Genomic DNA, 26,126 nt, shown 5'->3' on the forward strand with positions numbered 1-26,126 from the left:
AACCATTTTACCTTTTTTTTTTTTGACCTGAGGGGTAGGAGGAGATAACTTTGATGGTAGATTTAACTGTGTCTTCACTTTAGTGTCTTTGAGACCTGGACATTTCTCTGTATTTCATAAATAACTTCTAGCATAAACATCGTATCATTAATCTTAATGGCATCTCAGTGCAATATTTTTAGGGTGTAGATTACAGTCTTACTCTAATATTAAAATACTAATAATTTATTACACGTATATAATGTTTCACAGTCTCTAAAGTTCTTTCATATGCATTTATCTTACCTGAAGGAGAAACTATAAATGAGTTTTAGTTCCCCAGAGAGGAAAGTCATATGTAAGTAGCTTATTTGATTTATACCTTTTCCTATTTCTTACATTTTTTTTTAAAGATTTTATTTATTTATTTGACAGAGAGAGTGAGAGAATAAACAGGGGGAGCAGTAGAGGGAGAGGGAGAAGCAGGCTTCCCACTGAGCAGGGAGCCCGATGTGGGGCTTGATCCCAGGACCCTGAGATCATGACCCAAGCTGAAGGCAGACACTTGACCATCTGAGCCACCCAGGTGCCCCTATTTCTTACATTTTTAATACAATTGAAATACAATTTTAGAAGAAAGAAGTCTTAAAAGATGTGTAAGATTATAGCACCTCCATAAACCCAGCTGAGAAAGAGGGCATTCTTTTCTTTCCTCTTAAGTTTGCCATAATATTATTCAACAGCAGATCAGTGTCCTGTCTCACCATAATGTATTTTTTCTTTCAGGACAACATAGGAGAGCTTGATCTTGATAAACAATCTGAACTTAGAGCTTTAAGGAAAAAAGAATTAGATGAGGAAGAAAGGATGAGGAAGAAAGCTGTACAGTTTGGAGCTGGTGAGCTGTGTGACGTCATCTCTGCGGTGGAAGAGAAAGTGAGCTATCTGAGACCTTTAGATTTTGAAGAAGCCAGAGAACTGTTCTTACTGGGTCAACACTATGTCTTTGAGGCAAAAGAGTTCTTTCAGATTGATGGTTATGTCACTGACCATATCGAAGTGGTCCAAGACCACAGTGCTCTGTTTAAGGTACTTGCCTTCTTTGAAACCGATATGGAGAGACGGTGCAAGATGCATAAACGGAGAATAGCCATGCTAGAGCCCCTCATTGTGGACCTGAATCCACAGTATTACCTGTTGGTCAACAGGCAGATTCAGTTTGAGATTGCACATGCGTACTATGATATGATGGATTTGAAGGTTGCCATTGCTGACAAGCTGAGGGACCCCGATTCACACATTGTAAAAAAAATAAATAATCTCAATAAGTCAGCACTGAAATACTACCAGCTCTTCTTAGACTCCCTGAGAGACCCAAATAAAGTCTTTCCTGAGCATATAGGGGAAGATGTTCTTCGCCCTGCCATGTTAGCTAAATTTCGAGTTGCCCGTCTCTATGGCAAAATCATCACTGCAGATCCCAAGAAAGAGCTAGAAAATTTGGCAACATCATTGGAACATTACAAATTTATTGTTGATTACTGTGAAAAGCACCCTGAGGCTGCCCAGGAAATAGAAGTTGAGTTAGAACTTAGTAAAGAGATGGTGAGTCTTCTTCCAACAAAAATGGAGAGATTCAGAACCAAGATGGCCTTGACTTAATAATCCTTGTTTTTAATGAAAGAAAATGTGCAATATCGAAGAGAGTTTTTCCCCTTAGTCAAACAAGCCCCATTCCATTGTGATGATTACCTTTCTAGCCAGATGAGTGCAGTTTGAACTTGACATAACAGACCAATTGTCTTTGCTAGGACCTTAATCAACATAAAGATAATTTATACCTAATTATGTAAATTGCCTTGTTAAGGTGACATGTGATTGGTATGTTAGATTGCTTGTTTCCTATTTAAGTAGAAACCTTTCCTGCCTCAGTTTCTAAAGGTAGGTTCTTTGTTGGCTAGTACTTGATAGATTTGTTAAGAGGAACGATTCTGGAGTTACATACCTGGTAGTCAAGCCTGTTAATTGAAAAGTAACTTCCTGTAGTTATTCTTCCCAAAATATTTACTTTCCTATTTCCCAGAGAAATGGCTCCTTTTCTGAAAACATCAAAAAACTAAGCTATGTTGTTGTAAAGTACTGTAAAGTAGTTTGTCTCATTTATAGAGGAAAAGGCCTTGTTGGAAATAAATTGACTTGTTTCACTAATAAAAGGTTCCATTTACTCTTTTGTTTTCTTGTAAGAATCAGTTTTATTTTTGACACTTCGAAGGTATTGCTCAACTTGAAGCCAGAGAATTTTTCTTTGGCACCATCGCGCAGTTAGAAAACGTTAAAACCTCATTCGCTGAAGAAGTATTTGAGATAGTTTCTGTGCCAGAAGAATCTTATTGGCTGAGTTTCTTATAAGAGCATTTTGGTATATCTATAAACCTTCAAGCACTGTTGAAAAAGGACATGTACTTCAAAATAACATTGTTGATATATGTTAGTCATTTCAAGAAATGAAGAATTGAAATGGAGTCCCTATGAAGCACAAAATCAAGATCATTTGTGAGATTTGATACAGAGAATAGCTCTGTATGTTGGCTTGCCTATTAATTTGCTTCACAAAGCCTAGGACTCAGTCAACTCTAAGATTCTGAAACATATAGGTGTGATAAACACCTTGCTTTTCCTCTGAGATCAATTTTTCAGGAAAAAAAATCTGAGCATAACAGCCATGTATAACTCACTCAGTATTTAATATTATTAAATGTCGACTGTGGGTCAGGTACTGTGTTCTCACTTTTCTAAGTATAAAGGATACTGTGATGAGCAAGATCAACAAGGTCCTGCCCTCATGGAGCAAGTGAACAAATGAGCAAAGTGATTTCAGGTCATGAGTGCTATTAAGGAAGGAACCAGAGTGATACGGTAAACATTTAATAGGAAGGGGTGCCTAATTTAGCTATAGTGATCTGGAGAGGTCTCTGAAAATGTAGAAGGTGACACTGAGAACTAAATGGGGGGAAAAAGGCAGTAAAGATTCTGTGGTAGAGTATTCCAGAGTGTGCTAGGCACTCAGGCTGGAACAAGTTGAGGAAGGAATTTGGCATTTAAGAGATAGGAAAGGCCAGTGTGGTTGCAGCAGGTGAGGGTTGTGGAATGGGATGGAGTCAGGCAGGGATAGAGAGTCCAGATGGAGAAGGTTTTGTAGAGGAGGAGGAGGAGTTTGAATTTTACTCTAGGTACAGTGGGAAACTTTGTAGAATTTTAAAAGGAGAGTGGCATGATCTGATGGCATTTCTAAGAAATCACTCTGGCTTCTAGAGGAAGAATAAATTGGAGGGGGAGGGGCAGGCACCAGATGGGTAGGAACAGGGACACAAGCAGGGTTCCATTAAGATTAATCCGAGTGGTTTGGACTAGAGTGATAGAGTAGGGATGGAGAGGAGTGGACAAATTCAGTATGCAATTTGCAAATAGAATGACAGGACATGCTAAAGGATTAAATGGAAGACATGAAAGGAAAAGAAAAATCAGGAACCATATTAAGTTGGAGTGTGCAGGGGAAACGTGTGGTTGTGAGGGAATGAAGGGTTAGAATTAAGAGTTCTGTTTAGGTTATACTGTGTTTAGGATGTTAAGATACTTGAGATGAAATGATTGCTAATAAGTCCCCTAATCTGGCTCTAAAAGGAAAGTGAAGAGGATCAAGATGGGAGGGAAGGTTCATGGGGATAGTGATAACGACTCTGCGTCTCGGCTACTCTTATTTCTTCAACTCTTTCAAAAACTGATTCTAGAACAAATCCCCTTGTTACAAGCCTTTCTTGATATAGCCATTTTGCTACCAACCGATTCAATTTCATAACTTCATTTATCTAGTCATTCGCTATTCATTTTTTTTTTTTAAAGATTTTATTTATTTAGTTGAGAGAGAGTGAGTGAGCACAAGCAGGGGGAGTGGCAGAGGGAGAGGGAGAAGCATGCTCCCCACTGAGGAAGGAGCCCGATGCAGGGCTCCATCCCAGGACTCTGAGATCATGACCTGAGCCAAAGGCAGACGCTTACTCGACTGAGCCACCCAGGCGCCCTGTGGGGTTTTTTGATAAAGAAGTCCTTTGCAATTGTCTTTTCAGTCTTGCTAGCTTTAGACAACTAATAAGATAAAGGCATCGTTTATTCATTCCCTTGTTCAATAAGTGTGTACTGAATGCCTGCTATAAGAAGCCTGCGCATTACCTGTTAATCCTGAACAGTCATCTGAGAAGAACACTGAAATTTATATATGAATTTTAGGGTTTTCCTAACAGTGTAGGTTATGTTTTAGGGAAATCCTACTTATTAAGCACAGGTGTTTTTTTTAATTCCAGTATTTTTTTTTTTTTTAGATTTTTATTTATTTATTTGACAGACAGACACAGCGAGAGCAGGAACACAAGCAAGGGGAGTGGGAGAGGGAGAAGCAGGCTTCCTGCCGAGCAGGGAGCCCGATGCGGGGCTCGATCCCAGGACCCTGAGTTCATGACCTGAGCCGAAGGCAGTCGCTTAACCAACTGAGCCACCTAGGCGCCCCTTCTTTTCTGTTTTTGATTAGAAAATAGACCTGCCCACATTTCAGAGATTTATTTAATTATTTAAGTAAGCTCTACACCCAGAGTGGGGCTTGAACTCCACAACCCCGAGATCGAGTCGCATGGCCTACCAACGGAGCCAGCTGGGCACCCCAACCTGTCCACACTCCACATGCCGTTTGTTTTGGACAATTAAATTTCTTCTTATACTCAGGGGTTGGCAAACTTTCTGTAAAGGGCCAGACGGTAAATATTTTAGACTTTTTGGGCCATAGGGTCTATTGCAACTACTCAATCCTGCTGTAGACAATACATAAATGAATAAATATAGCTGTGGTCGAGTAAAACCTTAGGCAGGAAAACAGGTGGCAGCCGGATGGGCATAGTTTGCTAACTCTTGCTTTTACTGGTTTACTTTTGGAGTTTCTTCGTACCTTATATATAACATACCTATAAAAGCTAGTGTTACTGAGCACTATCTGATCTATTCCAGGCACTCTACTAAGTACTTTACATACATGTACAATATGTACATACATACATAATTGCCTCAAAAATTTTATGACATGTATACAATTACCCCCCTTTTACAGAATGTGAAACAGCCTTAGAGCTTCGGTGACTTACCCAAGGTCACACGGCTTGTAAGGGGCAGAGCTATTATTTGAACTAAGGTCAATATTCACATCTTCTACAAAGTTCACAAGTGGCTAGTTCTATGAGTTTTAGTTTTTTTTTTTTTTTTTAGATTATTTATTTGACAGACACAGCGAGAGAGGGAACACAAGCAGGGGGAGTGGGAGAGGGAGAAGCAGGCTTCCCGTGGAGCAGGGAGCCCGATGCAGGGTTCAATCCCAGGACCCCGGGATCATGACCTGAGCCGAAGGCAGATGCTTAACGACTGAGCCACCCAGGCACCCCTATCAGTTTTAGTTTCAATGGACAACTACACTTCAAGTAAAACTGCTGACAAGCCATTAAGTTAGCCAGATTAACCAAAAATCACATATTGTCCAAACCATAGTTATATCTATATAGATTTTTTTTTTTTAAAGATTTTATTTATTTATTTGAGACAGAGAGAATGAGAGACAGAGAGCATGAGAAGGAGGAAGGTCAGAGGGAGAAGCAGACTCCCTGCTGAGCAGGGAGCCCGATGCGGGACTATCTATATAGATTTTTAAGATTATTTTGTAGCAAAGTAGCTGTTGCAGTATTTCCAAACTTTTCATAGCTACCCGCATTGCATGTCTGCTTTCAATTATCACAATCAGTTACTAGTTAGGAGATATGAAGAGAGAAAACTCAAATATGTCCGGGCAACCATATTTTCTAAATGGCCCAGTAGGTATAGATGTACTCATGTATAAGAGGCCATACGTAAATGGGCCTTTAGTCATTTTGTACTCTAGAGCCATGTAATCTTCTTAGGGAGGAAAAAAAATAATAATTGGAGGCCATAATATCCATTCAAATTGTTTTTATCATGACTTTTTATTATTATTAGACCTTGAGAAAATCTAGAATGGGAAAAAATTCAAGAAGGCAGCCAGGAACTATGTGTCAAGGAGGAATCCCAGAAAAAGTACAGTTCTCATAAACTCTCACCCAGATAACCCATACAACCCATGTTATCCAACCAGACTCTAAGCCAGTAACTTCTTTCTCAGAAAGGCCATGACCTAATACTAATATTTCATCCACAGGAAGTGACAGGAAGGCCTTGAACATGCCCTGTATGAAAACAGGGTTCAAAATTATCGTTAAGAAAACCAAAAAAACAGGGTGCCTGGCTGACTCAGCTGGTGGAGCATGTGACTCTTGATCTCGGGGTTGTAGGTTCAAGCTCCACGTTGGGTGTAGAGATTACTTAAAAATAAAATCTTTAACGGGCCCTGGGTGGCTCAATCGGTTGAGCATCTGACTCTTGGTTTTCGGCTCAGGTCATGATCTCAGGGTCGTAAGATCGAGCCCCACGTTGGGTTATGCACTGGGCGTGGAGCCTGCTTGGGATTCTTTCTCTCTCTCTCCTTCCCCCACAGCCCCTCCCCCCACTTGTGTGTGCATGCTTGCCCCCCACCAAATAAATAAGTAAATAAATAAATAAAATCTTTAAAAAAAGAAAAAAAACCCCCAAAGAACCTGCTGGATGATAATGAGTTTCTGAGTGTGACATGACCCACGCAGCCGCATACCAGCTATCGGCAGGGAGCTCTCCCCACCCCCCCCTTCTCCCCCCCTGCCTCCCCTCCCCGCTTCCTTCTGCATTATCTCTCTCACTCTCTCTCCACTGGTTATCTTAATCACTTTGCCTTTCCTGTTAGCACCCTCAGTCAGGTTTGGTTATCAAGAGACTCATCACTCTTGAAAGTCATCTATTACCTCATTTGGATGATTTTTATGCTTTTAATTTTCAGCCAAAACCTATTGCTTGGACCCTGAGAAAATGGTGCGATCATGTAAGAAATTGTAAAGAGAACAGGATAATCTCAATCTGCTCTACTGATTGTGTACAACTATGAGATGGCTTTCTGTTAGGAACTTATTGTCCTTTTAGACTCAAGAGTTTTGAACTCTGCTTCTGAGTATTTAATCCTTCATTTATGTTTTTCTGTGCACGGAGACCATAAAATCTCCTTACGTTTCATGGAGAGATGATTCTCAGGCTCCTCTGGAAGAACAGCTTAAGTTTCACTCGTCGAGGAGGTGCCAGAGTGTTCTAACTTGTAATGAATGGGCCTGCTTTTACCTCCTTAATTTGAACATAATGTGCATATCTTACCACGTCAAGTCAACAGAGCCTGTATGCCAAACAAGGAAGGCATGTTTGGAATGATCTGACCCGATATATGATTGTGCATTATAAATGTCACTTTGGGAGTCCTTGGGGGGCTTCAAGAGCTAGGCAGACGCCCACCAGGGCAGCTGATAAGGTAGGAGAGGCTTGGGTGACACTGTTCAGCAGAGATGGGACTAAGGTGCCGGAGACCAAATCACTAGGTTTCAAATACGAGCTCCAAATATTGCTAATTAACCTGCTTCTCACATGGGCTGCTGTGTTGTTCCAGGGTCAGCAGCAGGAATTTATTACTTAATAGTAGTTAATGACTGTTGGATAATTGGGATAATTATACTTAAGATCATAGGTTGTATTAGCACAAGCTATAGGGCAGTGTTTCCTAAAGTCCCAGGACCACCTGCATCAGAATCATTTATAGGTACTTAGTTAAAATGCAGATTCCCAGGCATGGCCCAGAACTAATCAGAAACTCTGGGGGTGGGATCCAGGAATCTACATTTTAGTAGAACCCCAGGTGATTCTTATGTGCAGTAAATACAAGAACCCCTGCTCTTAGACTTAAGAGAGGGAGGGTAGAGCTAGAGTGTACTGGAGCAGCTTTTCAGAGAGAAGCATCCAGAACCAGAAAATTACTCTGTGCCTTTGGTTCCCAAGGAGAACCTGGCCTGGGGACAGAGGGACAAAATGAGCATTCCCGGCAGTTTTAGGTGGCCAAGAAGCTGCAACTGTCTCTTCCAACTTCCCTAAGCACCTCCCTGCACTGGCAGAATTCTGTTGGGTGCATGCCAGTGAGGCGCTGAGACTGGTAACCACAGCTGGAGGTCTCTCAGGGCCCGAGGGGAAGCCTCCTGGTTGAGAGGGACTTTCTAATGACCCCTCAGGAATATTCTAGAATGCCTCAAGGGAGGCGAGAAAAAGGAAGGGTGGTTTGCCAAGCAGCAGTTCTTGGAAGATTTGGATGGAAATACCCAAATCGTTTTCCCTGTGGCGTGGTAATAGCTACTCTGAATATAGATAGAGCCAGGACCGTCTCTCAGGAAATGGGCAAGTTTAGGGTGAAACAAATACAAGGGTTTCTTCGCTCTCACACCCTAAGAAAGACTGGCGACTGCTGGTTAAAAGAAAAATGGAGTGCCTGCTTATGAAGATGGAATCCTTTCTCCAATAGTAGACAGTGAGGCCCTTCCCTCAGGAAACCCACAACTTGCAGAATGGAGACAGGTGTGTAACTTGGACCTGCCATTAATACGGCCTTATTTGGAGGGGAGGAGAGTCACATGCCGGGTGGATGAGAACTTAGAACTCTGTGGATGAGAAAAATACAACCATCCCCTCATACATCTTTAGCCTGGCACTCCAAGACGTCAGCATACGCACATACAGGGCGTGTAATCTAATATACCAGTATACGTGCACGCCGACTTAGCCCCTGACCGGGAGTCCCGGGACCTCCCTGCGGCTAAGCCCAATGGAAGCTTTCCAGGCCTCCTCACTCCTCACCTCCTGCCCATCCTTCCACCACTGCACTACTTCTACCTTGTCTGCTGCTGCTTGTGTTTTCTTTAACAGCCTTTTCCATCTATCACTATTAAATATGACGATACTTAGGATTTGACCTAGGTTCTCGGTCTCTCCAGGCAATGTCATCCATGCCTAGGGTACTGGTTATCATCAGTGTGTAGTTCTTAGTCTTTTTAGTTCACTAATTGCCGAATGTTACTCAGACATGCACATGATTACATTCATTTCCTTTTTTTTAAGTTAATTTATTTTTCTTATCCAAGTTTTTATTTAAATTCCAGCTAGTTAACGTACAGTGCAATATTAGTTTCAGGTGTAGAATTTAGTGACTCATCACTTCCGTACAACACCCGGTGCTCATCACAAGTGCCCTCCTTAATCCCCATCCCCTATGTCACCCATCCCCCTGCCCACCTCCCCTGTGGTAACCACTGGTTTGTTCTCTATAGTTAAGAGTCTTTTTCTTGGTTTGCTTCTCTTTCCTCTTTCTCTTTTTCCTTTGCTTATTTGTTATGTTTCTTAAATTCCACAGATGAGTGAAATCATGTGGTATTTGTCTTTCTCTGACTTACTTCGCTTGGCATAATACTCTCTAGCTCCATCCATGTTGTTGCAAATGGCAAGATTTCATTCTTTTTATGGCTAATATTCCATTGTGTATATATACCATTTATCCATTTGTCAGTTGATGGACACTTGGGCTGTTTCCATAATTTGGCTATTGTAGATAATGCTCCTGTAAACATCGGGTGCATGTATCCCTTTGAATTAGTATTATAAAAGCTACTTTAAATACTATTTTACAAAATCAATTTAAGAAATATGCCTAATTTAAAAATAGTTTCAAGAGGGGGCGCCTGGGTAGCTCAGTCAGGTTCTCGGGGTCCTGGGATTGAGCCCCACGTTGGGCTCCCTGCTCAGCGGGGAGTCTGCTTCTCCCTCTCCCTCTGCTGCTCCCCCTACTTGTGCTCTCTCTCTCTCAAATAAATAAGTAAAATCTTTAACAAAAATTAAAAAAATAAAAAAAAATAGTTTCAAGGAGTTTAAAACAGAAAGTAGCAGTCCCTGGTACTGTCCTTCCCCACACACCCCCCTCAACCACTCCCAAGAAGGAACCTGTGTAACTGTCTTTTGGTGGCTACTCAGATATGTGATAATAATACCTTCCTATCACTATTTCTTGATTTATCAATTTACAGCATCATCTTCTGGCTTCTTCCACTTACAGCCCCCTACTTCCCTCCTTGCCTCTTTAATATCACTCACTATTTTTTTTTTTAAAAGATTTTATTTATTTATTTGACAGAGACACAGCGAGAAAGGGAACACAAGCAGGGGGAGTGGGAGAGGGAGAAGCAGGCTTCCCGCGGAGCAGGGAGCCCGATGCGGGGCTCGATCCCAGGACCCTGGGATCATGACCTGAGCCGAAGGCAGACGCTTAACGACTGAGCCACCCAGGCGCCCCAGTATCACTCACTATTAACACTGTTTTTGGTTAAACTATATATGTAGTACAGATATACCTCAAACATTTCATGCGTTCAGTTCCAGACCCCCACAATAGAGTGAATGTTGCGATAAGGTGAGTCAAATGAATTTTTTGGTTTCCTAGCATATAAAAATAATGTTTATATTGTCCTTTAGTCTACTAAGTGTGCAGTAGCCTTAGGTTAAAAAAAAAAAGCGATGTCCACACCTTAATTTAAAAATACTTCATTGCTGGGCGCCTGGGTGGCTCAGTTGGTTGAGCGACTGCCTTCAGCTCAGGTCATGATCCTGGAGTCCTGGGATCGAGTCCCACATCGGGCTCCCTGCTCAGTGGGGGGTCTGCCTCTCCCCCTGATCCTCTTCCCTCTCGTGCTCTCTGTCTCTCCTTCTCTCTCTCTCAAATAAATAAATAAAATCTTTAAAAAAAATAAAAATAAAAAAAATAAAAATACTTCATTGCTAAAAAAAAAATCTAACCATCATCTGAGCTTTCATCAAGTCCTCATCTTTTTGCTGGTGGAGGGTCTTGCTTCAATGTCAATGGCTGCTGACTGAGCAGGGTGGTGGTTGCTGAAGGTTGGGGCGGCTGCAGTGATTTCTGAAGACAACAATAAATTTTGCCTCACTGATTGACTCTTCCTTTCATGGATGATGTCTCTGTAGCATGTGATGCTGTTTGATAGCATTTTACCCACAGTAGAACTTCTTTCAAAACTGGAGTCCATCCTCTCCAACCCTGCCCCTGCTTTATCAACTGAGTGGATGTAATATTCTAAATCCTTTGTTGTTATTTCAGCCATCTCCACCAGGAGTAAACTCCAACTCCAGAAACCACTTTGTTTGCTGACCTATAAGAAACAACTCCTCAGCTGTTCAAGTTTGATGATGAGATTGCAGCCATGCAGCCCCAGCTCCAGGCTCTACTTCTAGTTCTCTTGCTGTTTCCAGCACATCTGCTGTTACTTCCTCCACGGAAGTCTCCAACCCCACGAAGTCATCCATGAGGGCTGGAATCAACTTATTCCACACACCTGTTCATGTTGATATTTTACCGTTTCCCATGAATCATGAGTGTTCTTTCTTATTTTTAAGATTTTTTTATTTTTAAGGAATCTCTACACCCAACATGGGGCTCAAACTTACAACCCTGAGGTCAAAAGTCACATGCTCTACCGACTGAGCCCAGCCAGTTCTTAATCACGAATGTTCTTTTTTTTTTTTTAAAGATTTTATTCATTTATTTGAGAGAGAGCACAAGATGGGGGAGGGTCAGAGGGAGAAGCAGACTCTGCTGAGCAGGGAGCCCGATGCGGGACTCGATCCCAGGACTCCAGGATCATAACCTGAGCCGAAGGCAGCCGCTTAACCGACTGAGCCACCCAGGTGCCCCAATCACGAATGTTCTTAATAACATCTAGAATGGCGAATCCTTTCCAGTAGTTTTCAATTTACTTTGCCCAGATCCATCAGAGGAATCACCATCTATGGCAGCTATAGCCTTAAGAAATGTATTTTTTTTTTTTTAAGATTTCATTTATTTGAGAGAGAGAGGGAGGAGGGGGAGAGGGAGAAGCAGATTCCCTGCTGAGCAGAGAGCCCAATGTGGGATTCTATCGCAGGACCCTGGGATCATGACTTGAGCCAAAGGCAGATGCTTAACTGACTGAGCCACCCAGGCACCTAAGAAATGTGTTTCTTAAATAATAAGACCTGAAAGTTGAAATGACTCCTTGATCCAGGGCTGCCAACCGTTCTGTCTGTAGTGTAATAACATGAATCTCCTTCTATATCTCCATTAGAGCTCTTGGGGGACCAGGTGCCTAAGGGCCCTAGGATTTTCTTTCTTTCTTTTTTTTTTTTTTAAGATTTTATTTATTTATTTGACAGAGTGACAGCGAGAGCGGGAACACAAGCAGGGGGAGTGGGAGAGGGAGAAGCAGGCTTCCCGCCGAGCAGGGAGCCCGATGCGGGGCTCGATCCCAGGACCCTGGGACCATGACCTGAGCTGAAGGCAGATGCTTCACGACTGAGCCACCCAGGCGCCCCAGCGCCCTAGGATTTTCAGAACAATAAAGGAAGACTGACTTCAACTTAGTCACCGGCTACATTAGCCCCTAACCAGAGAGTCAGCCTGGCTTTTGAAGCTTTGAAGCCAGGCATGACTTCTCTCTGGCTAGGAAAGTCCTAGATGGCATTTACTTCCAATAGAAGGCTGTCTCACCTACACTGAAAATCTGTTGTGTAACTCAGCCACTTTCATGAATGATCTCAGCTGGATCTTCTGGAGAACTTGCTGCAGCTTCTACACCAGCATTTGCTGCTTCATCTTTTACTTCTATGTGAGGCAGATGGTTTCTTTCCATAAACCTCATGTACCACCCTCTGTTAGCTTCAAACTTTAGTGCACTTCCTCACCTCTCTCGGCCTTCATTGAACTGAAGAGAGCTCGGAATTAGGCTTTGGCTTAAGGGAATGTTGTGGCTGGTTTGACCTTCCATCCAGACCACTAACCTTTCCCCATAACGGCAATAAGGCTATTTTGCTTTCTTATCATTCATGTGTTCACTGGAGAAGCATTTTCATTTTCCTTCAAGAATTTTCTTTTTACATTCACGACTTGCTGTTTGACACAAGAGGTGTAGCTTTTAGCCCATCTTGGCTTTTGACATGCTTTCTGCTCTAAGCTTAATAATCCTTTCTAGCTCTTGATCTAAAGAGAGAGACATGCACCTCTTCCTTTCACTTGAACATTTAGAGGCCATTTGTAGGGTTTTTAATTGGCCTAATTTCAATAGTGTTGTATCTCGGGGCACCTGGGTGGCTCAGTTGGTTAAGCGCCTGCTCAGCGGGGAGCCTGCTCCTCCCTTGCCCTCTGCTGCCCGTGCCCCTGCCTGTGCGTGCTCTCTCTCTGACAAATACATAAATAAAGTATTTTTAAAAATAGTGTTGTGTCTCAGGGAACAGGGAGGCCTGAAGGGAGGGAGAGAGATGGGGGAAAGTGGAGCGGCCAGAACACACATGACATTTATTAAGTTCACTGTGTTGTTATGGGCACAGTCTGTGGCACCCAAAACAATTACAACAGTAACATCAAAGATCCCTGATCACAGATCACCTTAACAAATGTAAATGAAAAAGTTAGAAATCTCGTGGAAATGACCAAATGTGACCTAGAGACAAAAAGTGAGCAAATGTTGGAAAGATGGCTCCAATCGACCTGCTTGGGGAGGGTTGCCACAGACCTTCAATTTGTGAAAAATGAAATTATCTGTGAAATGCAATAAAGCAAAGCATAGTTATATGAGGTAGGCCTATAAATATAATAATATGTAATGAATATGTATATATGAAAATGTACTTAATATATATTAACTATTTCAATGTAAATATCTATGTATGTACACATGTGTATTGTTCCATGTCAAGACCATCCACTAAGATAAGGATATTAGTGTCCCTATCCTTCCCTTTTAACTTCCATTGACCTCACAAATCATCTATCCATTCACTTATACATTGGCAGGAGTGATATGTACACATTTTTTTTTTAAGATTTTATTTATTTGAGAGCAAGCGAGAGAGAGAATGAGAGAGAGGACATGAGAGCGGGTAGGGTCAGAGGGAGAAACACTGCCTGCTGAGCAGAGAGCCCGATGTGGGACTTGATCCCGGGACTCCAAGATCATGACCTGAGCCGAAGGCAGTCACTTAACCAACTGAGCCACCCAGGCGCCTGATATGTACACATTTTTAAAAAAGATTTTATTTATTTGAGATGGAGTGAAAGAGAGCACAAGTAGGGCAGAGGGACAGGGAGAAGCAGGGAGCGGGGCTCGATTCCACAACCCTGGGATCATAACTCAAGCTGAAATCGAGAGTCGGACACTTAACCAACTGAGCCACCCAGGCGCCCCAATACAACTTTTTTTTATAAGCAGCTTCTGATTCCATAGCATGCATAGACCTTGTCCATTCACTTATCTCCACTGATGAGCAGTCATGTTATTTCAGTTTTTATGTAACTGTAAACCAATAAACATGCTTGTGAATAAATCCTTACATATCGATACATAATGTTGCTTTTACTCTTATAGGATAGAGTTCTAAAACTAGAATAACTGGATCAAAGGAATTGCATATATAATTTTAACTTTCTATTGAAGTACAACGTATGTATCAAAAAGTGCATCATAAAAAACGTACGGTTTAATGAATTCTCACAAACAGAACACAAAAGTGCGATCAGAACTCAGATCAAGAAGCAGAACATTGATTCAATGCAATCCCTATCAAAATACCAGTAGTACTTTTTACAGAACTAGAACAAATAATCTTAAAATTTGTATGGAACCACCAAAGACCCCAATTAGCCAAAGCAATCTTGAGAATGAATAAAACTGGAGATATCACAACCCCAGATTTCAAGATATACTACAAAGCTATAATAATCAAAACAGTATGGTACTGGCACAAAAATGGACACATAGATTAATGTAATGGAATAGGGCCCAGAAATAAACCCATGCTTATGTGGTCAACAAATCTATGACAAAGGAGGCAAGAACATACAATGAGGCAAAGAGAGTCTCTTCAACAAATGGTGTTGGGAAAACTGGACAGTTACATGCAAAAGGATGTAAGTGGACCATTTTCTTACACCATACACAAAAATAAACTCAAAGTGGATTAAAGACCTAAATGTGAGACCTGAAACCATAAAACTCCTGGAAGAAAACATAGATAGTAATCTCTTTGACATCAGCAACATTTTTCTAGAAAGGTCTCCTCAGGCAAGGGGGGGAAGCAAAAATAAACTATTGGGACTCTACCAAAATAAAAAGCTTTTACATAGTGAAAGAAACCATCACCAAAATGAAAAGGCAACCTACTGAATGGGAGAAGGTATTTGCAAGTGATATATCCAATCAGGGGTTAATATCCAAAATACATAAAGAACTTATATAAGCAAACACCAAAAAAGCAAATAATCCAATTAAAAACAGGCAGAGGACCTGAACAGACATTTTCCAAAGAAGATGTACAGATGGGCAACAGACATGAAAAAATGTTCAACATCACTAACCATCAGGGAAATGCAAATCAAAACCACAATGGGAAACCACCTCACACCTGTCAGAATGGCTAGTATCAGAAAGACAAGAAATAACAAGTGATGGAGAAAAAGGAGCCCTCGTGCACTGTGGGTGGGAATGTAAATTGGTGCAGCCACTAGAAAACAGTATGGAGGTCCCTCAAGAAATTAAGAGTAGAAATAACATACGATCCAGTAACTCCACTACTATTTACCTGAAGAAAACAAAAACAGGATAAATGCACCCCTATGTTCATTGTGGCATTATTTACAGTAGCCAGGATATGGAAGCAACCTAAGTGTCCGTGGGTAGAAGAATGGATAAAGAATATGTGAGATATATAGAACATGTATCTATCTCACATATAAATCTCTATCTCTATCTCACAAATTCTTTATATATATATGCCAAAAAAAGAATGAAATTTACCATTTGTAACATGGATGAATCTAGAGGGTATTATGCTAAGTGAAATAAGTCAGATAGAGAAAGACAAATACCACATGATTTCACTTATATGTGGGGTCTAAAAAAAAAAACAATGAACAACAACAACAACAACAAAAAGTGGAATCAGACCTATAAATACAGAGAACAAACTGATGGTTGTTAGAGGGGAGGGTGGGGTGGGGGGATGGGCAAAATGGGTGAAGGGGTGTGGGAGACGGGCTTCCAGTTATGCAGTGAATAAGTCACAGGAATGAAAGGTGCAGCACAGGGAATGTGGTCAATGGCATTATAACAATGTTGTATGGTGACAGATGGGAGCTACACTTGTGGTGAGCGCAGCAGAAGCTATAAACGTGTGGAATCACTATGTTGTACACCTGAAGCTGATGTGACATTGTGTCAACTGTACTTCAAAAATAAAAGAAAACAAACCCCCAGAACATCGCCAGCACTGGAGGAGCCTGCCTCGTGCCCCTGGGCCACCCTCCCAAGGGTACCTCTATCCTGACCTCTAACAGGGCACATATTTTCTTTCTTTTTTTTTTTTTTAAATTTTATTTATTTATTTGACAGAGAGAGACACAGCGAGAGAAGGAACACAAGCAGGGGGAGTGGGAGAGGGAGAAGCAGGCTTCCCGCCGAGCAGGGAGCCCGATGTGGGGCTCTATCCCAGGACCCTGGGATCATGACCCGAGCTGAAGGCAGACGCCTAACGACTGAGCCACCCAGGCGCCCCACAGGGCACATATTTTCATTTTAAGATATTGCCACATTATTCTCCCCAAGAGTTGTAGCAATTCACATTCCCACAGGTAATGCACAAATATATCAGTTTCCCCACATCCTCTCTAACTTTAGAGGTCACTTGTTGCAACTTTTTGCTTACCTGATGGATGAAAAGGGGATCTCATTGTTATTTTAATTTGCATTTTTCTGACTGAGCTGTGAGGTCGATATACAACAGCACAAGCTCCTTACTCTACAGATGGAAAAACTGAGGCCCAGGGAAGAGCTCGGTCCGCCCAAGTCCCTCACTTCGGCTTCATTTCTGTGGTTAGTGGTGTTGTGGGACTCAGGAGGAAGCACACATCACTCCCTAGCTTGCAGAGTTCCTTGAGCATCTGTCATTCAAGCTCTAAAGGGTGCAGGGGCAAGAGGACATGCGCACACCTCATTTTACTCTTGGGTCTGGAAGACACACCCTGTTCTGGGCAAACCTGTGGTTTTGTGGACTTGGCTGGTTTGGGGGCACAAAGGAGCTTGGTCGCCACAGAGATTGCTGGGTTGGCCTGAGCCTCACGTGGAGCTGCTGGGGCCACTGTGTCACCATGTGGGGAGAGAACCTTTCTGAGAGTAGAGGCGACAGGAGGAAAGCAGAGCCCAAAGATGCAGTCAGATTCTTGATACTGATGGTGACACCTGGACCCAGCTGTGCCTGAAGCCCCAACTCGCCCAACAAATTACCTCTTCTGCTTTGATCGATTCGGGTATCCATGATTGGCAATTAAGGCTGCGTCTGGGTGGCTCTGTCAGTTAGGCATCCAACTCTTGGTTTTGGCTCAAGTCACGATCTCAGGGTCGTGAGATTGAGCCCCACATTGGAGCTGCTTGGGACTCTCTCTCCCTCTGCCTTTGCCCCTTTCCCCCCAAAAAAGGACTCTTACACCACGCCCACGGAGGAGGAGGACATCAACTCTCAGTCACCAACCTGTATGAGCTATTGTGTGTTCTCGCTAAGCTTCCCAGGTCCCCGTGCCCGCCTTGAATGAAAAGATGTGAATCGCTGTGCACATGAAGCCCATGTGAAGCAAACTCTGCGTATGGAGATTCAGTTTAATAGAAAACATAAATTGGGTGTTGGGGCACCTGGGTGGCTCAGTCAGTTAAGCATCTGCTTTCAGCTCCAGTCATGATCCCAAGTTCCTGATATCGAGCCCCACATTGGGCTCTCTGATCAGCGGGGAGTTTGCTTCTCCCTCTCCCTCTGCCCCTCTGCCCACTTGTGCACTCGCACTCTCTCTCTCTCTCAAATAAATAAATAAAATATTTTGAAAAAAATTCAGTGTTATTTCCTAAAAGCGGTGGTTCTCAAAGTGTGTTCCCTGGATCAGCAGCAGCAGCACCGGGAAACTTATTGGAAATGCAGACTCCTAAGTCTCACCCAGGTCTGCTCAGTCAGAAACTCTAGGGAAGCCTGGGTGGCTCAGTCAGTTAAGCATCTGCCTTTGGCTCCGGTCATGATCCCAGCGTCCTGGGATCGAGCCCCACATCGGGCTCCCTGCTCAGCGGGGAGACTGCTTCTCCCTCTCCATCTGCCTCTCCCCACCCCACTCATGCTCTCTCTCTCTCTCTCTCAAATGAATAAATAAAATCTTAAAAAAAAAAAGTGACCCCCTCCCCGGTCCGGCCATGTGGAGAGCGGCAACTCAAACCTGTGGCTTCTGCGTTGCCAGGAGTGAGTCATGAGGGCGGGTCCCTGCCCCCACGCTGCTCTCCTTCTCCTGAGGCTGGCGGGAGGCATGTGCCAGGTTGGGAAGGTGGCTCAGCTGCCAGACACCTGTACAAGAGTCCAGAGGCCTGGATTCCCTTCCTAACGCCGCTGCCCCGGCCCCGCTGGGACCCGACCCCACCACCACGTGCTGGGCACTGTGCAAAGCACTCGTGTATGTGCCCCTGCCGGACCTGCCAACAACTTTATGACTGTCACTGAGGCCCGAGTCACAAAGCTAGTTAAGTGCCCGAGATGGTTGACTTTATGCGTCAGCTTGGCTAGACTCTGGCATCCAGTTGTTTGGCCAAACATCAGTGTAGACATCGTTGGGACCGTGTGTTTTAGTTGATCCCTTAGTCAACTGGGGCAGCTGTAACAAAGCCAGACTGGGTGGCTTCGAAGCAATAGAAATTGATTTCTCAAAGCTCTGGAGGTTGGAAGTCTGAGATTAGGGTGTCAGCACGTTTGGGTTCTGGTGAGAACCCTCTTCCGGGTTGCAGGCAGCCATTTTCTGGCTGCATCCTCAGAGCGAGCCGCTCTCTGGCCCCCGTTCCTGAGGGCTCCGCCATCATGATTCACTTACCTCCCAAAGTCCCCACCTCCTAATACTCCTGTACCATCACACTGGGATTAGGGTTTCAACATCTGAATTTTGGGGGGTACACAATCGATTGATGGCAGATGAGATTAATACTTAAAAAATCAGTAGACTTTGAGGGAAGCAGATTACCTTCCATAATGTGCATGGGCCTCAACCAATCAGTTGAGGTCTTAAGAGAAAAGACTGAGGTCCACCAGGAGAAAGGAATTTGTTTCTCTGGAAAACCTTGACTAGTACAGTGCCTGAGAAGGGAACTGAGCCCAGTTTGGAGTCCAGTGCCCTGGAGTTTACTCACTATCCCATTCTGCCTTCCAATTGCTGATAGTGCTTATTGACTAAAAGAGTAATCTGGGCCTCAACTGAATAAAACTGCGGGGCGTTGAAAAGTCCAGAGACTCCCATGGCCTAGCCTGGCGAGGGGCACCCCAGGGATTGACCCCCATGTCTTACTAATTCCATGTTGGCTCCGGCTTTCCCTGCTGACAGAATCCAATGTCCCAGCCATCTAAGTGTGAATGGCCTACTTAGGGCCCTGGAATCTTCTCCTTTACCCTGGATATAAAGTGGTCAGCTTACTATTTTTTCCCTTTTCACCAAAATTTGAAAAACTTGTAGCGCGTATATAAGGATGGCTATAATGGAAAAGGCAGGGCCTCTGTAGGAACCTACAGGTTCTGAACATGTGTGTGTCTGTGTCACGTATGTGATCAGAGTACATTTGTGTGGGTTCGGATATAGCTTTCTTCATGTGCACAGTGCCAAAAATGATTGTGAAGCATCCGCGAACTTGTTTATTCACTTCTTAGTGTAACACCTATTATGAGGGTCTACTTTGGGCCAGGCACCATGCTGGGTTCTGGGGACCCAGAGGAATAAGACGCAGGCCTTGCCCTCAGGGGCTGTGCAGTCCCAGTCACCCCCAAGGTCTAGGTTTGGGAGCAATGCATGGCATTAGAGTTGGGACCCACAGGCTCTTTAGATCTTAGCTGTCATTACAACCCAGGTACCGAGAACCTAGCGATATTCTCTGTGAGAGTCAAAGATGTTGGTAGTTTTTAGAGCGGTCTGGCCGAAAGTGATCTCTCTAACCCTTAATTTCCCAGACTCTCTGTGAACCCCAAATGGCTCCTTCACTTACATGTGATTTCTTAGATGTGGTGCCTATGAACCCAAGCTTTGGCGTCACCCAGACCTGGGCTTGGGTCCCAGCCACACCCTTCACCAGTGGTCTGATCCTGACCTCTCTCAGTTGCTCTTTCCTCATCCGTGATACTAATTTGGGGAAAATAATAGTTCTATACTTACCTGCTGGGCCTGTTTGGGAATTTAGCGAGATGATATATACCATAATGCCTTGCATACATGCTACATAAATACTAACTTCCATAATATTTTCATTATTGTTACTTATCTCTTTATCTATTCTTGATTCCTCAAGGGTAAGGACCATTTTTTCCCTTTCTCTTACCCTCCTCCTTATTCTAAATAGGACTTAAGGCAAATTTCAGCAGGTTGATGATAAAAATGGAGGAAAAAATGAATATGGGAACATGAAATGGAGCCAGCCAAGAGACTAATACAGAAATGAACATCCTCACTTTGGCGGGTCACGCAATTGTCTTTGAGCTTCCCAGGAGCCAAAGAGAAAAGGGAAACTAGATTGATTACACAGTTCAACACCATGTCCATGAAGTAAAACAAACTGATGACTCAGGAAAAACACACCCTTCTCAATATGTTTCCTGTTTGACTTTGTGATTTATTTTACTGAAGGGAAGCCCTTTTATGGAAAGTGTTTCTGAATGTGACAAAGTTCCTAACCCTTAGTAGAGGCCCACCCCTCACTGCCCCCAGCTGATCCAATAGAGAAGAACTAGTTCCTGCCCAGAGACCCACTCTTGCAATAGGTCTATGTTTCTGAAACCAAAAGCATCACATGCAGATAACAAACAAGATGAGTGCACGCTGTGGTTAGGCTGTTTTGTAGTAACCCTTGTTTCCTCTTTTGCAACTTCAAGTTCAGTGGGATTGGACGTAAACATGAGTCATACAGGCCCAGTTCTTAGGCTGATATAATTTATGTCTAGGCCCTAAGTTACTTGAATTTTCACTTCTACCCCTTGAAGCAGCATATTGAACAGTGATGAGTAAAACCGTGTTGAGTACTTCTTTTGTGCAAGCCCCACCCCCACCCCCCGGCCCTGCCTGGGAACCCAGGCTTCTAGCTTCCAGCGCAGAGGCCAAGGAGGAGGTGCAGGTATTCCAGGCTTTGGGAAGTCTGAGGGGGGAGCCTGCAAACTTGGGAGCTGGAGACGTCTGGAAACTTCCTGGAGGAAAGGACTTGGAGGCTGAGACAGGGCAAAGAGGAAAAGGGGGATGGGTAGTGATGAGGGCTCAGGCTAGGATAGCCCAGCAGTGCTTGGGCATCAGGAGGAGCCCCGCCTGCTTGGAGTGGAGGTCCATGAATGGGGAAGGGGGAGAGAGGGGGACGTCAGGATGTTCCAGGAGGCCAAGCCTGCTACAGCTGTTTCCTGCTCCCCCATCATCCACCCAGCAAGAGCGGAATCCATGCTTATCCCTCATGTCAACCCCCTCAGGGGATCTTTCCGAAACTTGGGAATTTATCGACCTTTAAAAAGAAATCATCCCTCAGTGTGGCTGATGGTCAAAGGTAACATTTCTGTTGATGGAAATCGTAGGATCCCAGACCCTGGCTTTGTGAGAAATCAGTAGTGTTGTTTGGGATCATGTCAAGACATTGGTCGCAAGAATATTCCTTTTCCATCCTTTGGGGGGGAAATAAGTATGGTTATCTTTATTTTGGCATTTTTGGAGGAAGGAACTCGAGGAAGTATCTTGACCATAAATGTGCTGGTGTCTGAAACATTTGGTTCTCCCAGTCAGATGCGGAAGAGTGGGAAATCGGTGGGGTGAGACAGGGGTGAGGTGGGGGCGGGGGGGGCTGGGCCCTGGAGGCTGGCATCGGGAGGACTGAGAGCAGGGCTCCTACAGCTGCGGATGATTTAATGTCGTGGTACCTTCACTCTGCATGTAAGGACACGGAGAGGCAGAGACGTCAAAAAACGCTTGTCCAAATTCGCAGAGCTGGACAGCGGCAGGAGTCCAGCTTCAAAACTCAGGTGCCTGCAAAGGCCCTTCTCCCTCGGCCACGCCACCTTCCTTCGGAGAAAGAAGCGAGGCCAAAGGCTCATAGGCACGGCGGCCCCGGCACAGCTGAGCACCAGTAGAGGACCCCTTCCGGGCCCCTTTCCCCAGACACCGCGGCGCAGGCACCGACACTTTCAACACCCCCACCCCAGGCGAGTCTGATCTGGCGACCCTCAGCGTAAAGCACCTTCCTCGTCGGTCCGCCTGGGGTGGGGCTGAGGGGTTTCTACGGGGAGCCTCCCTCCCAGAGGCCGGGCGGAAACGGAGGACAGGCTCGTAAGGAGGAAGGTGAGGCCAGAGCAAAGAAAGAGGAAGCCGTTCTTTCCGTTGAAAGTTGTGTGAGAACTAGGATGAGCGCAAAGGAGTGTGTCACAGTGTCGCAAGAGGCCGGGAAACCGCCGCTTGCTGACGTCAGCTCCGGCCCGCGCCCCGCCCCCGCTGCTGACGTCACCGGCGCGGGGCGGGGCCGCGTGGGGAGGGGCGGGGCCGCGTGGGGAGGGGCGGGGCCGCGTGGGGAGGGGCGGGGCCGCGTGGGGAGGGGCGGGGCCGCGTGGGGAGGGGCGGGGCCGCGTGGGGAGGGGCGGGGCCGCGTGGGGAGGGGCGGGGCCGCGTGGGGAGGGGCGGCCGAGTCCCCGCCGGCGGTGCTGCCTGCGCTGAGGCGCCCCCTCCCCGCCCGCACCCTCCCGGCTCGGGCCTTCGAGTCTGCACCTACTACGGGGCTTCCTAACCTGCTGGGGGGGGGCGCTTTGGGATGCTAAGCTGTTGAGGGGCGCTGGCGAGGGGCGCGGAGAGGGGGTTGGAGAGAAGCACATACACCCAAGTTTTGGGTGACGGTGTCAGGGAAATGAATGGACTTCCCAGAGTGCATTCACGAAGCCCCAGGGGTCCGTGGGCCCCACGTGAAACACCGCTGGTCGGTCTGGAAGCCTCCGTGACTGTGTGGGCCGCTGTGGCGACTTCTAGGCACGTGTGGTCGCTGAGCGCTTGACCTGCGGCTGGTCTCAATTCTCATGGGTTCTAAGTGCAGAATGCGCCCTGGATTCTGAAGACTATGAGAGAATGAAAATATCTCATTAGTAATTTTTATATTGATTATATATTAAAAGATACGTTGGATATTTGGGGCAAAATAGAAAAAAAATTTTTTTTTTAAACTTTTTTTTTTTTATTTGAGAGAGAACGAGAGACAGAGAGCATGAGAGAGGGAGGAGGGTCAGAGGGAGAAGCAGGCTCCCCGCCGAGCAGGGAGCCCGATGCGGGACTCGATCCCGGGACTCCAGGATCATGACCTGAGCCGAAGGCAGTCGCTTAACCAACTGAGCCACCCAGGCGCCCCAAAATAGAAAATTTTATTAAAATTACTTTTACCTGTTTCTGTTTTTTAAAACTGGTTAGAGGGGCGCCTGGGTGGCTCAGTGGGTTAAGTGGCTGCCCCTTGAGCTCAGCTCAGGGCTCGATCTCAGGGTTGTGAGTTCGGGCCCGGTTGGGCTCCACGGTGGGGGTAGAGCCTACTTAAAAAAAATTAATAAGTAAAATTAAAAAGCGGCTGGGCCATTTGAAAGGACATATGCGGCTGGCACGATGTATCTACCGGACAGCGCTGCTCTGTGAGGAGGAGCTGTTGGCGGGGACTCACCGCCCTCTCCCCTCGGTCAGCGAGGGAGCGCCAGCACTTCACAGCTCCGCATGCTTCATTGCAAGCCCAGCCCTTCCTCTTTCCGCAGGAAGCAGTTGCCAGAACGGGCATGGAAATCTTGGCAAAACAGGCTCTAAGTCGTGTCTTCCCAAAGCTAGACTGAAAGCTCCTTGAGGGCAGGGCCACGGCTAATGCTTCTGGGTCCCTCCCAGGTTGGGCACCCAGCTAATGAAGTGCCACTTTTGAGATCAGAGCTCCAGGTAACACTGGTGTATTCGTTTCCCAGGGCGGCCCTCACAAAGCTCCACAAGCGGCTGGCTAGAACAAATGCATTTTTTCACCGTTCTGGAGACCTGAAGTCAGAAATCAGGTGTCAGCAGGGCCATGCTCCCTTTGAAGGCTCTAGGAGAGGATCCTTCTTTCTCCCTCCCTAGCTTCTGTGGTGGCCAGCGATCTTTGGCTTCTAGATGCATCACTCCAATCTTTGCCCCACCGTGAACACATGGCCTTTTCCCTCTGTCTCACATCTTCTTTCTTCTGTATCCAAAATTTCCTCTTCTTATAGGGACAGTTGAAGTAGGCCTCATCCAAACCCAGCATGACCTTATTGGAACTTGATTACATCTGCAAAGACCCTATTTTCAAGCAAGGTCACATTCTGACATTTCAGTGGACATGAATTTTGGGGGTACACTATTCAATCCAGTGCAGTTGGTGGGTATCTTTTGTGAGGAAAATATTTCCAAATAATCTGGTTAGTTCTTGGGTGGTTTCGGCAGCATCTCCTAATGCCAGGAAAGGCAGAACAGAGTGCTGAGTGTATGCCAGGCACTGGTCCAGACTCTAGGGACACAATGATGAATATGACAGTTTTTGCCCCCATGGAACTCACTCTCTAGTGATGGAAATAGATGAGCAATACATGGGTATATAATATAATGTTGAGTTGTGGTAAGCAGTGTGTGTGGTGGGACAGAGAGGATCCGGTGGTAGAGGTGGTGGGCTATTTTTGATAGGATAGGATGGGCAGGGAAGACCATTGTGGGGCAACACTTGAGAACAGAGCAGGGAGTTACAGAAGCATGTGGGGTCAGAGATTCAGGGCAGAGACAAGAGCAGGCACAAAGCCCCTGAATTAGGACAGTGCTGATGAGTTCAAGGAACACAGGGAGGGCACAGGTGATGTGGGTCACCCACCCAAGGTGCCAGGACTCAGGCCGAGCAGAGAGGCCTGGGTTGGGGACAGGGCATCCGGCCTCTCCATCCGGAGCTGCCAGCCTTGGGTGGGGGTGGCAGTGGGGAGGGGCCTTCCAAGGCTTCTAGTTCAAGGGTTTCACTTCCTCCAGCCCTACTTCCCCCATTGTTTGGCTGGGCGGAGGCTGGTTATCCCTGGCTATTGCCGAAGTGATGCAACGCTGTTGTCGTATTTTCTTTTCCGGACAATAGGAACGGAATTGGGTTTTTTCTTTGCTACTTACTCTTTTTTTTTTAAAGGTTTTATTTATTTATTTGACAGAGAGAGACACGATGAGAGAGGGAACACAAGCAGGGTGAGTGGGAGAAGGAGAACCAGGCTTCCCGCGGAGCAGGGAGCCCGATGCGGGGCTTGATCCCAGGACCCTGGGATCATGACCTGAGCTAAGGGCAGATGCTTAACCAACTGAGCCACCCAGGCACCCCCAGAAAGGAATTCTTTATTATTTTTTTAATGTTTTATTTATTTATTCATGAGAGTCAGAGAGAGAGAGAGAGAGAGGCAGAGGCAGAGGGAGAAGCAGGCTCCCTGCCTAGCAGGGAGCCCAATGTGGGACTCAATCCCAGGACCCTAGGATCATGACCTGAGCTGAAGGCAGACGCTTAACCATCTGAGCCACCCAGGTGCCAGAGAAAGGAATTCTTTAGAGGACCTCTAGAGTATGCCAGGCTTGTTGCCGGAAGCAGAGAGGCAGTGGGGAATAGAGTTGGGTGCAGAGCTGGGCGGGCAGTTCCCCTCTCTGCACAACTCCAGGGGGTGCCATTTTCATAAAACACAAAGCAAGTGGTGCTGCTAGAATTGTTCAAGGCAGTTGCCTAGGGGTAAGGTAGGTGGGGAGAGACTGGATGGACCAGGGTATGGAACTTAAAGAGAGAGTGGACACAACCGTGCGGGTCTAGGATGGCTCCCATGGTGTTCTCTATGCCCCACACAACACCCGGCCTGGGCTAGCACCCAGAGGTAAAGACTTGATGAGTGGGCAGCCATGCCCATGCTCCAGTCATGGGAGCAGAGTTCAGGCTTGTTCTCATGCCAGCTCTTTAACCCAGTGGGGTTCACTCCCCTGATTCTATTCTTCTAGCTGG

At 45.4% G+C, this 26,126-nt stretch overlaps 1 protein-coding gene across 3 annotated transcripts in view; it reads left to right on the forward strand.

Annotated features, from left to right (window-relative positions):
• Positions 1-14,400, forward strand: part of KIFBP (kinesin family binding protein) — a 54,489-nt gene extending 40,089 nt beyond the window's left edge. The window contains exons 7-9 of one of the 3 annotated variants that reach the window (XM_064594730.1): positions 766-8,559; positions 11,144-11,730; positions 12,235-14,400. In XM_064594730.1, the coding sequence (XP_064450800.1) occupies positions 766-1,641 (876 nt within the window). In that variant the 3' untranslated portion in view covers positions 1,642-8,559; positions 11,144-11,730; positions 12,235-14,400. Of the gene's footprint in view, positions 1-765; positions 8,560-11,143 lie in introns of all 3 variants that reach the window. The other 2 variants (XM_045877965.3, XM_064594731.1) reach the window with 2 other exon arrangements.
• Positions 14,401-26,126: the final 11,726 nt, after the last annotated feature.

The sequence above is a fragment of the Mirounga angustirostris genome, unplaced genomic scaffold, assembly GCF_029215605.1.
Source record: "Mirounga angustirostris isolate CCGP_5_RB_7025 unplaced genomic scaffold, mMirAng1.0.hap1 SCAF_6, whole genome shotgun sequence".
NCBI classification, from domain to species: domain Eukaryota; kingdom Metazoa; phylum Chordata; class Mammalia; order Carnivora; family Phocidae; genus Mirounga; species Mirounga angustirostris.